At 45.2% G+C, this 15,907-nt stretch overlaps 1 protein-coding gene across 1 annotated transcript in view; it reads right to left on the bottom strand.

Moving 5' to 3' along the window:
* The window catches only part of LOC109867481 (R3H domain-containing protein 1-like), a 34,899-nt gene extending 20,435 nt beyond the window's left edge, over positions 1 to 14,464 (bottom strand). Inside the window, 11 exon segments of the mRNA XM_031796202.1 lie at positions 40 to 135; positions 556 to 664; positions 988 to 1,128; positions 1,639 to 1,698; positions 1,935 to 2,013; positions 2,392 to 2,524; positions 4,700 to 4,795; positions 5,250 to 5,285; positions 6,840 to 7,046; positions 7,985 to 8,240; positions 14,247 to 14,464. Coding sequence (XP_031652062.1) covers positions 40 to 135; positions 556 to 664; positions 988 to 1,128; positions 1,639 to 1,698; positions 1,935 to 2,013; positions 2,392 to 2,524; positions 4,700 to 4,795; positions 5,250 to 5,285; positions 6,840 to 7,031 — 942 coding nt within the window. The 5' untranslated portion in view covers positions 7,032 to 7,046; positions 7,985 to 8,240; positions 14,247 to 14,464.
* Positions 14,465 to 15,907: the final 1,443 nt, after the last annotated feature.

Consider the following 15,907-nt stretch of genomic DNA (forward strand, 5'->3'; position numbering starts at 1 on the left):
AAACTATATATTAAGGGAATTCTATGGGATGGTTCTTACATCTTGAGCAAATATCCTGTCTCTGGCCCTCTGGTACTCCTCCTCTCGTTCCTCTATAGACTTACTCCTCCGGTCGTCCTTCAACCGCATTCGCATCTAGACACGTCAACACAATGCTTTAGCACTAACATCTGACACATACATCCACTGTCTCCTTTAGCAATGGTTTGTTAGTTAACAGTAACAAAGGGCTAAGGGAATATACTCTAGGAAACACTGAACAAATCACTGTTAATACCATTTGTCCATTGACTACTGCTTTTACTTTGCGCATGGAGGAAAAACATTCTGAGCTGTGCTAGTAGTGAAGACAATTAATACCATTTGGCCATTGACTACGCTTGGCGCATCAAGGAAATACACTTTTCAAAATGGGGTTTTGTCTTTTTAAAACTTTACTGGCTTTCATGGAGAAAAGCGAATCATTTTATTTAATTTTTAACTTTCTTTCTTGGAAGTTAATTGATCATAATGAGTTCTAGTATTGGGGAGCCTCACATCAAATGACTATCTTACCATGTTGTCATCTTTGTCTGAGCCGGAGTTGTCCCTTTTGAGAATGTAGCGCTTTTGGAAGTCGTCAGTTTTGTCGTCTTTGATGTGTTCTGAAAACTTTTGATCAGGGCTACAGAGAGAGAGATATGGGGGGGGGGAAGAGAAAACAAATTAGGAAACTTGAGTTGTAGTACTAATTCGTTCCAAGAAACCTGAGATGTTTACACCATCTCCCTTCCGCCTCAAACGCTGTTGCTCTCCTCCTAACTTTCATCACCCAATATTGAAAACGCAGATAATTACGTTTCCCCAAAAACTCATTTCGAGGGCTGCAAAGGAAAATCTCTTTTGCCTTGGCAGAACATTTCTGCAGGCTTAGACATTTGAATTAAGAGTAGGGATGAACATTTAAATTATTGGTTGTGGCAGAGAGGGACGAGAGAGATTACTCACATTCTTGTATTGCTAGTTTTGTTGATGATTACAGATTTCCCGGTTTGGTCAACGTTGTGGTCTAGGCCGAAGTAGGCGGCGACGCGGTGCAGCAGCATTCTGTGGTAGGAGGTCATTGGAGGGAACTTTCTCTTCTGGCTTCTGAGGAGGCGGATGAGGAGAGGACAGGACAGGGAGGGGAGGAGGAGAGAGGATAGAGGACAGGGGGAGAGGACAGGAGGTGGGAGAGGATGGGAAAAGAGTAGGAGAGGACAGGGAGAGGAGGATGGAGGAGAGGACAGGGAGAGAGGAGCATGGAGGAGAGGACAGGGAGAGAGGAGCATGGAGGAGAGGACAGAGAGAAGAGGGTGGGGGGCGAGTACAGGGGACCAAATCAATAATTCAAAGAGGGACTACAGGACAATTAGGAACAGTCGTTCTGTGCAAAACGGTCCAACATAGCCTGGAGTGAAATCTCATTAGTTCTCCCCAGGCAGAGAGAGACATCACACAAAATTATGCATGAGGCTTAATAAATGAACAGAAACAGCTTATTCTGTTTAAATGAACCCCCCCAAAAAAAAAAAATCCTCAACAAATCGAGACACAAGAGACTCGTAAATTCAGTTGAAATGCACCCAGAAAAAAACTTGACTCAGCTGAGCTACTCACTCGTTATTACTGATAAAGTCGAGAATGTCCTGTTCCAACTTCAGCAGCATCATTCTGTCCCTGTGAATATAATGGATTGAACATGGAGAGAATTAGTTTGGAGTCTGTTTAGTCATTTGAGCATCCATCTCATTACCTCAGGGTATGAAAAAAACTGCAACTGATAACTGATGAAGATGCCAAGTGTTCAAACCTTTTAGAGAATGAGTCTTTGCTTATTCACCAGTGAAAGAGAACAACAGCTGGGCTTGTGGGAACAGACAAAATATTTTCAAATGACTGGCATGGGTACACACCTGGGGTTGTTTTTCAATGTGTTTACTAAGAATTCATGGATATCGATCCCGGTAGAATCTGTGTACTCCTGACTGGAATCTGGAGGGGAAAAATAGGCATTAAAGAAAAACTTTTCTATTGTGTCTCCTCATTTCGCAGAAACTTCGCAAAGGTAGAGCATTAATGAGCAAGAAAGATATATATATTTTTAAAGTAAGCTAAACTTGTAGGACATAAGACCATCCATTGCTTTTTCACTTAATTTTACAGAAATGTTGAAGGTTCATTGAGTGCTGACTGAGAAAGCTGTTATTGTGGTTTATTTTAAATCAACTTTACAACCTCTGAGAAACCTCTGATTCCAGACAATAGCCGGTGCTTACCCACACAGGATGGCTGTGTCCCAAATGGAAACATATTTTGTATTTAGTGCATTTCTTTGGACCAGGGCCCATAGGGGACACAGACAATGCCTACCTCTGGACAGCATCTTCCTGGGCATCCTCTCAGTCTTCTCTAGCAGCTTCTCCACACCTTTGTCCTCCTCATCCTTGATGGGTGGCACCTCCTCTTTGTCAAATGACTGGGAGACCTGGATCTCAACTTCATCCTGCAAAATAAAAGACTGTTGGAGTCACCTTTTATAATGAAACAAATGGGATAAGGTGATTTCTCTCTCTTAAGGAGCTATCCATCAGGATAATGATAATGACCCCACCAACTTTCCAAATGTACAGATTATGTAGCTAGTGGGGTGGCATGGTAGGAAAGCCCATGTGTACTAAGGGTTTTCAGTTTAATGCTATGATCTTGAGCATTCACACCCTACAGAGTAGCCCAGCCTACTCTTTCTCTGATTAAGAATCTGAAGCACCCAGAAAGGCTTTCATTTAATCTTTTGGTAAAGTAAAAGTAAAACATGCACACAATGAGGCCGAGGGACAGCAAATGATATATATATATATTTATTTTTTTAAATGGGGAAATCTGCTATGTTTACATTGGAAGAAAAAATAAAATGCACCACCTCTGTAAAAAGTACTAGCCTAGGGGAGTTACAGTTTGCTAACAACACTTTGATTCTGCACAGACTGAGTGAAAGCGAGAGAGCGAAGGATAGTGAATAGAGTGGGGGGAAAAACTTCTGGGAAAGGAAATCTCAATCACACACCAGTTCAAGGGCATAAATCTGACTGAATGAGTCTTCGTGACACCCTGCCAAGCGTATTCTTTCATGAGGTGGGAGATAATTTGACAAGCATTTGTTTAATTCACTCACACAGTCAGGGAGTTTCCATACTGCTCCTGATGTAGGGTTTTTATACAGTAAACCAGTTAAACGAGACACTATTTCTACTATGGAATGGGTGGAATGAAAGAAAGTTGGCCTAACACCTAATAAAACAAACGTGTTCTACAGAAGCTTGCATTCAAATAATTCAACAGATTTGAACCCCTGCTGTCAGATTAAAACTAATTATTTTAATAGGCTAATTCTAGTTTGACCTTTTGGGTCTTTTTTTTTTTTAACAAAAAAAATTGTGCGCTATCGTGCATAAATTGTCCCCCTACACCAAACGCGATCATGACACGCAGGTTAAAATATCAAAACAAACTCTGAACCAATGACATTAATTTGGGGACAGGTCAAAAAGCATTAAACATGTATGGCAATTTAGCTAGTTAGCTTGCACTTGCTAGCTAATTTGTCCTATTTAGCTAGCTTGCTGTTGCTAGCTAATTTGTCCTGGGATATAAACATTGAGTTGTTATTTTACCTGAAATGCACAAGGTCCTCTACTCCGACAATTAATCCACACATAAAACGGCCAACCGAATCGTTTCTAGTCATCTCTCCCCCTTCCAGGCTTTTTCACACATCTTTGAACTTAAATGGTGATTGGCATCTACACCTTCATAGTATTACCACAACAACCGGCAAAACATTTAGTCTTTCAATCACCCACGTGGGTATAACCAAATTAATTTTTTACATTTATTTAAATTGTACCTTTATTTTACTAGGCAAGTCAGTTAAGAACAAATTCTTATTTTCAATGACGGCCTAGGAACAGTGGGTTAACTGCCTGTTCAGGGGCAGAACGACACATTTGTACCTTGTCAGCTCGGGGATTCGAACTTGCAACCTTTCGGTTACTAGTCCAACGCTCTAACCACTAGGCTACCCTGCCGCCCCAATGAGGAGATGGCATGTGGGTACCTGCTTCTATAAACCAATGAGGAAATGGGAGAGGCAGGACTTGCAGCACGATCTGCGTCAGAAATAGAAAGGAGTTCTATTTTAGCCCTTGGCAACGCAGACGCTCATTGGCGCGCGCGAGGAGTATGGGTGCAATAATTGAATAACATTGATTTCTACATTTATTTTGCGATGCTTGCACACGCGACGTGTCCGGTCTGGTCAGCATGTAAAGCTAAATATGAATCATGTGGTGAGTGACCTGAAACAAGGTAGGTGCTTCAATAGTCACAAATCATTTCAAGCAACTGGAAACGTTGTGTTATCCAAACAAATTCCTTTCTGAAGCTTTTGTTGCTGGGAAATTGTTGTTCTGGAAGCTGAAGATAACCAAAGTGGGGAACAGTTGGTGAGGTGTGGAAACTACAGGAATTTCTTGTGAACCTCTTTCTTGACGTTTCACTATTAAAAGAGATGCACTTGTGAGGTATAAATATGTAATGAAATGATGGTTTGACACCAGCTGATGGTTTGGGGAGGGGCAGTGAATTGTCATAGGAGGGGCGTGGGGGATTTGCAGTTTACCTTGTGTTCTCGAGGCAGATCAGTGGTAATAGGGGGAGGAGGAGAGGACTCTTCGCAAACAGCCAGGCTCCGAACTAACTTTAACTTTGAGTTAGACTGGGGATTGGAGATTGGTGAGGGTTAAGAAGAGAGTCAGGATGGGACAAATACGGTGCAGGCAGAGTTTGAAAACACACCATAAACCAAGCGCATGGAGGGAGGGGTATCAGAAGGAAAATCTTAAAAAGAATCCAGAATTCCCATGCAAGCACGGCACACACTGGCATGGCAACCCAAGCTCAAGACAACACCATGCACACGGTCACCTAGGTTAGATTGACCATTAACTGGTCACTGGTTAGATCACTCGTCATGATTCTGATGCATTAGATTTTACACTTGAATAACTGAAAATCACAAGCTTAAAAAAAAGGGTAAAAAATATATACTACACAAAATGGGGGGGGTGCAGGCAGTGTAAATTAAAAGGGAAAAACAACTCATTGTCAGCTATTAGATGGTAGGGTTCATCAAGCAAACACTGTTACAGACATGCCTCTTGCCACTGTACCTTGGGCCTTTTTCCCATCTGTCCCGGTGTTTGCCGCTGTACGGTAGGCAATGAGACAAAATGGATCACATGAGACAAGGGTCTCATTGTCTGTAAGCCCTGGGATGAGTCCCCTTAATAACAAAATGACTGAGGACAATTACATTGTAAAGATGGGAATCTGCTCTTGAAACCATTTAGTCCATCTCTACAAAAACAGATCCATTAAATGTTTTCGTAATGAAAAAATATTAAGATGCAACCTTTTCTTTTGCGTAAATATCCAACAGATTCTAACCCTTATTTATTAATGGTTGATGCACAATAACATTTTAATTTGTTTACCCTAATGCATCAGGCTAAATTATATCCAAGTCTAATAAATAAGTCACTGTAGTAGAGGATTTGGAAAGAAAGTGTTCCTTGCCCTCCATGCTACTCTGAATTCTAGACTTGGAAGAACGGCCGAGGGGAATTGTAAAATAACTGTTCTCTCCTGCACACACATCTAAAACAGCACCTTGTGTGCAGTGAGGCGCCTCGATCTGCAAAGTGGAGGAGACAGATGGCAGTAAAGGCATTTGTTCCGCCTCCTCATCCCCCTAGGGGTGATACAGGAGAAGTTTGTGGATAAACTGGGATTTGAGATCGAGATTATCTGCTTTTCCGCTCTTGCATGGATCTCCTCAGCAGACTGACTGCATGGATCCTGGCCTTTCCATTCCCTTACAGGTATATCCCCCCCTTATCTCAACTGCCTTTAGTACTATACAACCACCTTTACAAGGGGGGGCAGCCAGGCTAAGATATAACTGAAGTGGCAATATTTTCCATATAAAGTGCACTACTTTTGACCAGAGCCCTATAGGCCCTAATCGAAAATAGTGCACTATATAGTAAATAGGGTGCCATTTCAAACGCAGCTCTCCTCTCACTGCTGTAATACCATATATAACCACCTATACACATTGAGCCAGGTTGAGAGAAGACTGGTGGTGCTGAGATATGAAAAGGGTCAAGGCTTTTCAGAAAGGGGGATAGCATGAGGGAAATGTTACAGCATGAAAGGAGACTAGCCTAGCTGTTCAAATCTTTCACGCACTACCTGTCAGAGGATGGGAGAGAAAAAACGATATAGGCCGCCTGCCATATAAAACCTCCACAAGGTTAACCTTCAAGCGTATGATAACTGAGTAGTGGTTTTGTGGTACACCGCTTCTGCGGGTTCTCACAACTCAATTATCTGACAATTGATTGGTTGTGCTTTGCCAGGGACTCCCCAGGGCCCCTGAGCCTGTGCTGTATCAGAAAGCAATTATTTCTCCCCGCTCTGCTAACCATTACAAAGCCCACCGATACCCCCAACCCTCACACGTCTGTCTCACTAGTCCCCTACCATTTCTCGCTGCATATACATTTAGTGTAGTCCTCTGGTACATAACCCAACCCCGTCAACGGACATGCCATACTTTGATACGGAAATTGTGTGGGTAGGGATGGTTGATTTTGTGGGGGGGTTGCAGGCATTGGTAAAAAAAAAAAATCTGACTGGTATGGGACGGTGTGGGGCCCAGGTGGTAAGATACAACCCTGCTCTGTGATGAGATTTACCTGAGTTCCGTTCTTGTCTTGGCAGCAGCTCTCTGGTTGAATCTCGGGTTGGAGCTGGGTTTGAGCTTTGACCTGTGGCGGGGTCTCTGCCTGCTCCCTGCCGTTTGTCTTGGTCGGGCTTGGTTCTTCTCCCCCCGCTGGTGTCGGTGTGGCACTGGCATGGTGGCTCTCCTCCGTCTCCACACCTCTCATAGTGGCGCTAGTCTCCTTTACAGTGACAGTATCAGACATCCTCATTAGAGAAGGCTACTTGGAGCTTCGTCTACCAAGAGCTCGAGACCTAGAGTGCAGAAAGAGATGGACAACACACGACACGGTTGTTTCGGTCAGCCTCAGCCACTGCCTGTCCTCCCCGAGGCTACTGTTTCAGCAGCAGCTATTTGTACTAACAGATCAATGAAGTTTCCTCAATGACAAATCACCCAATATTATAGCCAACTGTGTAATAATGCATCATTTTAAACTCTTAACCTCTCCCCCTTTCCCTACCACCCTCCCTCGATCTAAATTGATGAAAACCGTGTCCCTGAGAGTGTGAGCAGCACCTGGCCCTCAGGAGAGCCCAGCCAGCTCAAAGGTGCTAATGAGAATCAGTGGCTTCTGAAGCGCTTCCATTAACACTTTAGAGGGTGAGATGTGCTCTACTCCTGTGTGTATGACGCTCCTCTACTCACACCGTGGTCCTGCCTGACAGTGCGTGTCTGGTGCCAGGGCGGACGTCAGCATGGCCAGATGGTGCAGCGAGCTGTGACTGCTCTGCCTGCCAGGCTGCCTGCCTCGCAGGGAGAAAAGACACGGTGGTGGTGACACTCCCATATGCGGGCCTGTAGACGCTGTAGCAAGCAGCACTGAGGCCTCCAGGGATCCCGATCTTCCTTATCGTGAAAACGGGAGAAGCAATCTCCCTGCGTTATCTCCTATCTGGCAACCTGTCACCACACTGGCATCCTATTCTCTCCCACCCAGTCTCTCTGGCTGTCACTGCCCGCTCTACCCTGCCTATCCAGTCTGCCATCTCTAGTCTGAAATGGACTGCCTTTTTAATGCTTTGTCCTGAGACATGGGCTGTGACTATTACTGCAGAGGCTGTAATGTCTGTGATGCGAGTGATCTCTGATTGTGTGTGTGTGTGTGTGTGTATTTACCGGCTGCGGTGCTTGGCCTGCAGGTCAGTGGTAGCGCCGAAGAGAAGGGCGAGACCCACTGAGACGGGGTCCCTCTGCGTGCTGCTGCCGTTGGTGTCTGGGTGGTGCTGGACCAGTTGGTGGCTGAGGCTCTGGCTTGTGTGGAGCTGGGTCGTGCTGGAAGCCCTGAGGAAGAGGCCCATGTCCCCGTCACCAGCACTGGGTCCGGCAAGCAACAGCGCTGGCCTCCAACAAGGCTCTCATGCCCCTCAGTGACCTGGGGAGAGAGACAGGTGGAGGGAGGAAGAGAGAGAATGGTTTGTTAGTATGTGTGTTCACTGGTGATTTATGTATTTAAATGTAAACTCATCTTTAACATATTTGTAGAACAGGGTGTTGAAGTTATCAGTTGCATACACACTCACAGAGTAGGAGTGATACTAAAACAATAATTTTGAATCAACTCTATTTGGCTGACCGAACGGCCACTGTCTAGCTGAGAAGATGTGTATTTGTTGCTTCTCTGATTCTTTACTCTCCTGTGGTTGGAGGCCAAACTGCAGTGCAAGAGGCTGTCACAGAGAGCTAACGTTTCCATCTCTCAGCTCCCTCAGAGCTCCGCCACGCTCTAACCCCGCTAAACTCTGCTCTCTTCTGGGTTAAGAAGCTGTGTGGAGGAAGTCCCAGTCAGAGGGGTTGGCCAGGAGGTCAAGTGGATTTCCAGCTCGCTCCATAATCCAGTTAACAATGGCTCCAACTCACCTCTTAGCCCTACGGAGGTAACCAGGCACTGTGTCACCTCGTAGAGGTTGCCATGGGCACCAAGAAGCATGGCGTCATGGTAGCTAGTTCATCCTAAATCTAGTCTCTCTCTTCAGTCCAGTTTACTGAACAGTTATCTGATCTGCTCTACACTGGCCAGGATGACTCTGTTGGTGCTTCTCAATTCACATTTTTAGCAGAATTCAGCAGTGGAAATACCAGTCCAAATAGAGGCCTGAGATCATTGGGACGTGTTGACTTGAGAATGGCAGGGTACAGCTAAGCAAACACTTGCTGTGTACCTGACTGACAACGTAGCACATTTATCAGGCTAATGGAGGTGGCGCAGAGCTGAAGCAGAGGCTGCTGCATTATTTAATCCTCCGATGGCCTCGCCTGATTGGGATTCATGAGATCTGTAGCCCAGGGCTGGTGGGGGGCTGTCAGTAGAGAGGACAGGTGTGTGCGCGTGTCTGGTTGGCTTTTAGTGTCTCACACACACACTTACGGTCACACAAATGCTTGTCAACACACACACACACCCACCCCTGTCTGTCGGTGTGCGGCAGCCTCCTGTCTCTGTCAACAGGGCGTGTGGTGTCTGTCACAAGTCCCTCTGCTCAGTCTCTTTCCCCAGGCCTCCTGCTGTCTGGGCTGCCTTGCCCTGTGCTTTTTGGGAGTGACAGCCTGCCATAAGCCCTCCACATCTTAACTACGCAAGCTGCGCTGTGGGGGGGGGGGGGGGGGGGGGGGGGTCACAGGGACCAGACGTCGGCGAGGGGCTGAACGAGACACTCTGCATATTTTCCCACCTCTTCTCTAGGCGGACTCACACTCAAGGACAATTATGCTTTTAATGCGACCAGACAAGAGCAGTTCTGGAATTCATGAGAGCTCAGTAGTTCACCACCCCACCCCCTCCCGTTTTTTCCGCAGCACATCCAGCGTCAGGAGAGCAAGGACGCCCATGCCTGGCCAACCTTTTCCCTCCCACGCCCCTGCTCTGGAGTGGCCACAGATGGAGGCTCCCCCGGGCTGAGAGAAGGGGTTGGCTGGTGGTAGAGAGGAGAGTACAGTACCGTCTCTTCTAGTGGGAGGACCAGTGCTGCCTGACTGAGGCCCCATGAGGATCAACCTCCATTAAACAAGTTTGTGGTGCGTGCAGTGGAACATCTAAGAAGCAGGTCTTTCTTGACCCTGGATGTTGAGCCTTGTAGTCACATGACTCTTCTGGGACTTCTGGTCTCAGCCGGAGCACTGACTGGACGTTCCGTAGAATTTTCGGTGTTTGTCCATATGCTTGTGGTTTGTGTTTTCTTGTGAATTTATGAGTGCATAATTTCTACGGCAGATGCTCGTTCACCTCACAAGGTGACTTGGTTCACACAAATGCTTTTGTGGATGACAGATGGACAATATTAAAGAGGCAAAGGGCATTATTTCCCCCCCATTGGAGACGCAAAAGGTCCAATTCATGGAGCTTCATGGATCTTCCTCCAGGGGCTTGTATTTTGTTACTTTTCCTTCTTACCTCTTCAATGGGGGGGGCTGAGTCCACATTTCACACTAATTGGCCAGGGTGTTCTAACCGAGAGGCTAGCTGGAGCCAGACAGAGACAGCACCGGCCATCTCTTCTCCTCACAGTTGACTCGAGGAATGCTTAGGTGGTTAAGGATTTACATCGAGCTGCTCAACCAACTGTGGCTGACCAGTGAGCAGAGGGAAAACTAAGAGTACAAATAAGGTTGGAAGTGGCGAGTAATTGTAACGTGTGTTTGTGCGTGCCGCTCTCTTTCCGATCGGTCATCCAGTCGGCGAATGGATGTTGGAGATACAAATGAGATCTATGTTGGTGTCAACGAGTGACAGCTAAGAGTGGAAAAGGTATTGATTTTGTCAGGCTGGATAAATAAGCTGTTTGCTGCTTCCTCATCCCTGCTGTGTACAAAACAAGAGGCAGGGTAGCATCCCAAATGGCACCTTACTCCTGTATAGGGCACTACTTCTGACCAGGGCCTGTCCAAAGTAGTGCACTAATATAGGGAATAGGGTGCCATTTGGGACCCATGCAGGGAGGTGTCCTATAGACTTAAATAGTGAGGAAGCATGGCACGAACATGGGCAGGAGGAGAGGAAAGCGGGAGCAGTCCGCTACGGTCGATCTGCAAGTTGACACCGTAATAAACCACAGAGACAAATGGACTGATCTGTCTGTGACAGTCCAATCATGTGTTAACTAACCATGAACATACCATTTTATTTTCCAGAATATAAACTAGGTAAACAATATTTCCTTCTTATGAAAGCATGTGACTCACCAAAAATAATTTTACCCTTTATCTGTGGGGAAAGCATTTATGACAATGCAACAAAGAAAGTTTTTTGGGGTCAAGAATAAAATAGTAAATTTATATAATTCTGCAAGATTAGAATACTTTGTGATATTGAAATAAGAACTGAGGGAGATGAAAACTTTAATTAAATTCCTTCCTTTCAACCTTTGTTATCTTTTAAGCACATAGACCTGGAGAGAGTTTCTCTTTTTTTCTCTCTCTTTTTTACCACCCACACACAGGGGGATGGCGTCCTTATTAATAATCCCCATCAGCACTGGGTGAACAATTTTTTCATAGCCAATTATATTTACGGATGATTGACAGTTGGCTGACGTCAGAACGGAATATAAATTGCAGGGGGGGGGGGGGGGGGGTGCTCTGAAGCCTGACACAACTGTGCCTTAACTACACACACACACACATTTAAAACACAAAATTAAAAGAAAAATACCATAGTGATACCAAATCCGTAACTGCCCCTTTTTACTCCCACCGTGCCCCCTTCCCTTACATACAGCACCATCTGAAATATGGAATTCCCTGGCTTCAGTTTGGAACTGCACCAAGGAGTACACCGTTCCATTGACAGACTCTAAGATTCCGGTGCATTCAACACTCAGAAGGCTCAAAATGACGCTCTCTGAGTTAGGGGAGATTTTTTTTAAATGCCCCCGAGGCGGGAGGTTCAACTCTCAGACCCCAGTGGTGCTGTTCATTTCCATCTGCTTAAACACAAAGCCGTGATCAAAAGCAGAGTCTTGCCGGCCAAACCTTTTTTTTATTGAATGCAGGAATAAAGAAGTCTATATCTATATCCGAGCCAGGGCTATGAAAATGAGATGGGAGAATTCCCAGTAGTGCGGGGGCAATATGGACAAAAATCCATATCACCATAAATGCAATGAAATTACCACGATAACGATACATTGAACGATACGTTTAACATTAATGTGCACCAATTACTTTTTATTATAGTACCCTTAAAACTACTACTACTACTTTAAATGTGTCTATCATTGTCCCGTTAGCAATAGCCCATTTTAGCAGACTTATTTTATTTCAAACTTCACATTACTCTAGTAAAGGCTACTTATCGTTCTTATTAATATCAGTAAAAATGTCCTCGATAAATGGTCGGTAATGATACATTTTGATTGATCGTCCCAGCTCTAATTCACAGTACATCGAGCTACACTAATGACTTCAATAGCAAATCACAATATCCACTATCCATCATCTCATCCAGCAGAGAGAGGAGACATGGTGAATCTCTCACCTGCTGTGTGAGTTTCCTAATAGATGGGCCAGGTGACTTCAGGGCTGCCGTCAGAGGTGAGGCTACCTCTAGCTTCCTTTCAATTACCAACGGGGGAGAAAGAGGAGAAAGAATGAATGAAACATAAGGGAAGGAGGGATGGATAAGGATCAAAATCTTGGTGCAGTTCTTTCCTTTGCTGGACGGCAGCAGCCGACACTCAGCACACAAAGGAGCGCTACTTTTCACTAATGAGGACTTCCTGCGGAGGTTAGAGCGCAGTGCGCCGGGCTACGCTCTCTCCTCGGCTACATGCATATAGCAATTACACCACTTAATTGCCTTCATGAGCCAGATATTCCCCTGCCTTTTGCCCCAATCATAATGCAATTACGCCAGGTTTCTGGGCAATGTTAAACGCCATATCTGGAGTGCATCTCTGGGGCATTGTGGCTTGCAGTAGCATTGGGTCCCGTTATGTTATTAATTTCAACCCCCTCTTAGAGTGAGGCTGGAGGAGACTGAACTGAATCATTAGCCAGACTCTGAAAACGACCCTTGTCGCCTCGCTCCGGCCGTCTGGGACTGTGATGGGAGCCAAAGCTCACTGATGGCAAGTGACATTTGGGCTAGGCATCAAATTAGAATCCTTCACTTGTCCCCTTCATTAGATGTCCGATTAGTAGAGATAAAAGGATATGAGTTGAAGACTGGAGGGGAATTGATGAGAATGGCTGATTCAGAGTAGCCGTTAGGTGTGCGTTGCCAGTTGTGGTCTGACGGACTCCATTCCCATCGTAACCTTGTCCCACTTTACCAGAACTCTGATTGCCCCATTTAACAGAAATTAGATGCATAGTATTCAGGGGAAACTAAATACAAGTGGCCCCACTCTACCAATTACGACACAGTTCGCACACACTTAGCAGAAAAATAATTTGCTAACAGTCCCCTAAGGTATCATATGGGGAAATGGAATAGGCGCAATTACCAGTGAACTATTAGCAAATAAAGCCAAGCACGTAACGCTATAGAATAATCTATGACAGGGATAATAACCAATTCATCAGCCAGCCAGAGGACGATTGAGGAAACAAACACACCTGGAGACACAGAAATGAGCATAAAAATGCTGACAGAGGCACAAGACAGAAACAGCAAACCTCTACACTTCTAAATGGCTTATGAGCTGATTGAGCACTTACTAGTAGAATTGCAAAAATTAGAAGAAGAAAAATAGTAAGCGCACTCCTACCAGACAATGTAATAATATTCAGAGTTGCAAAAGATCTGCATATTCCGCGCCCCATTAGACAACTTTTCCGGTGTGAAAAAAGCCACCGTGTCACAAATTGACAACGCCATTGAAGGAGAGAGATGGAGACTGTCTTACTGTTGCATGCATTTCCCTCCTGGTCCAAGCATGGCACAGCGAGTAAGGTTTTAGAGAGGGACTGAGCAGCTTGGGTCCGAGTGTCGTGGTGCTATTCAGCACACATCAAAAGATCTCAGCAGGGGTTCAAGCGCACCGCTTCCTTCCCCCTCTCCATCCTAAGGGAAAAAGCCCTTTGGGAAAGAAACAACGTCGCAGCAGCGCAAATAACAATATTTTCAAAGGGGAAGTTAATGGGACTATGGCCAAATACAACCTTGGTGCAAAAAACTCACAAAGCTCCAGACAGCTAATCATATTCCTCCTTTTTCGAACGCAAAGCTTGTGAACTTCTAGAAAAGCCGCAGCATTTCCCCGGCAAACTCTGCTCTCTCACTGCAAATTGCTGAATACTACAGCCACGCTCAAACAGTCTCAGGTTTATTTCTCTATGTACAAAGACAAGACCCACTTACACAGGGTGCTCATATATTGGACATTGTTCTGGTAGGTACTTGCACCTCTCGAGCGGAGCGTGCACAGCACATATCACTCACCTGCCACATTGTAGCCACCATTATTTCCATTGGTCAGGGGTTTAGTTTCCATAGTACCAGAGGCTGCATTGGCTGTGAAAGTTGCTGCTCAGAGAATTGTCCCCGAGACAGCCCCCTTCTTTCTTCCTTTCTTCCTCTCTTTGCAGTGCTATCTCGCTCTGTCTGTGCCGGGCTGCCTAAGTGCCAGAGCCCATGGTTGGGTTGTGACTCTCACTCCGAAGCCTCGGAGACAGAGCCAAATCAACGACTGGGCTGTATGATGTCAGAGCCGGGCTCAGCCACTCAGGTGGCTCGGCTGAGCTCGCGGCACGTCACTGGCTAAATTGAGCTCTTTATTAGCGATACAGCCCGAGCCCACGGCATTGAGAGGAGCCATGGGATGTTTACCTACCCCACCCATCCCTCCCACTTCATAACCAACCCCCCCCGCAATAAAATCACAACCCAACCAGAGTGTGTGTGTAGGTGTTTGTGTAGGAGTGAGTGTGTGGGAAAGGTGGGGGTATGTTGGACCACAGTATATGCCTTACAGAGGAATAGTGTAAAGAGGTAGTGCGATGTAAAGAAAGCTTGAGAGAATTCTACTGTCTAGGTGTATTTGATTGATTGACCGTAGCAGTCAATTAAGGGGGAGAAACATCTCATTTGAATAAAGGTTTTGACCCGTCTCTTCTGCAAGTCTTTTAGTGAACAAAACGTGTTTCTAAAGAGATAGTTACGACAAGAAAAAATATTTGATGCATTAGTGATGAAGAATTGTTTATCAAGGAATGCTTGGCCTAATCAACAAAATAGGACAACATACAGATGCTCAGGCTAACCCATGGCTGCGCCCCTGCCCAGTCATGTGAAATCCAAAGATTAGGGCCTAATTAATTAATTTAAAATGGACTTATTTCCTTATATGAACTGTAACGCAGTAAAATCATTGAAATTGTTGGCTATTGCGGTTATATTCCTGTTCAGTATAGTTCTGTACGATGGCAAGGGGTGGGGTCGATAAACCAGGACGATTCTCCAACGTTTAAATCTCCAGTTAGGGAACATTTTGGCTTCACAATAGACCGCAACGGCAATGGAAAGAGTGGGTATGTTGCCACTTCTCAATGAGAATAGCCTACGCAGCTGCCAACACCCCAAACATGTTGACACATTTACACCAACATCACCCACGTGTACATTGTACCTCAATTACCTCAACATCGGTGCCCCCGCACATTGACTCTGTACCGGTACGCCCTGTATATAGCCCCGCTATTGATATTTACTGCTGTTCTTTAACCATTTTCTTAAAACTGCATTGGCTAAAACTTCTTATGGCTGCAGGGGCAGTATTGAGTAGCTTGGATGAAAGGTGCCCAGAGTAAACGGCCTGCTCCTCAGTCTCAGTTGCTGATATATGCATTTTATTATTAGTATTGGATAGAAAACACTCTGAAGTTTCTAAAACGGTTTGAATGATGTATGTGAGTATAACATAACTCATATGGCAGGCAAAAACCTGAGAAGAAATCCAAACAGGAAGTGAGAAATCTGAGGTTGGTCGATTTTCAACCCAGGCCCTATTGAATTCAAAATTGGGATATGGATGAAGTTGCACTTTCTAGGGCTTCCACTAGATGTCAACCGTCTTTAGAAACTTGAATGAGGCATCTACTGTG

This window comes from Oncorhynchus kisutch, linkage group LG2 (assembly GCF_002021735.2).
Source record: "Oncorhynchus kisutch isolate 150728-3 linkage group LG2, Okis_V2, whole genome shotgun sequence".
In the NCBI taxonomy this organism is placed as follows: Eukaryota; Metazoa; Chordata; class Actinopteri; order Salmoniformes; family Salmonidae; genus Oncorhynchus; species Oncorhynchus kisutch.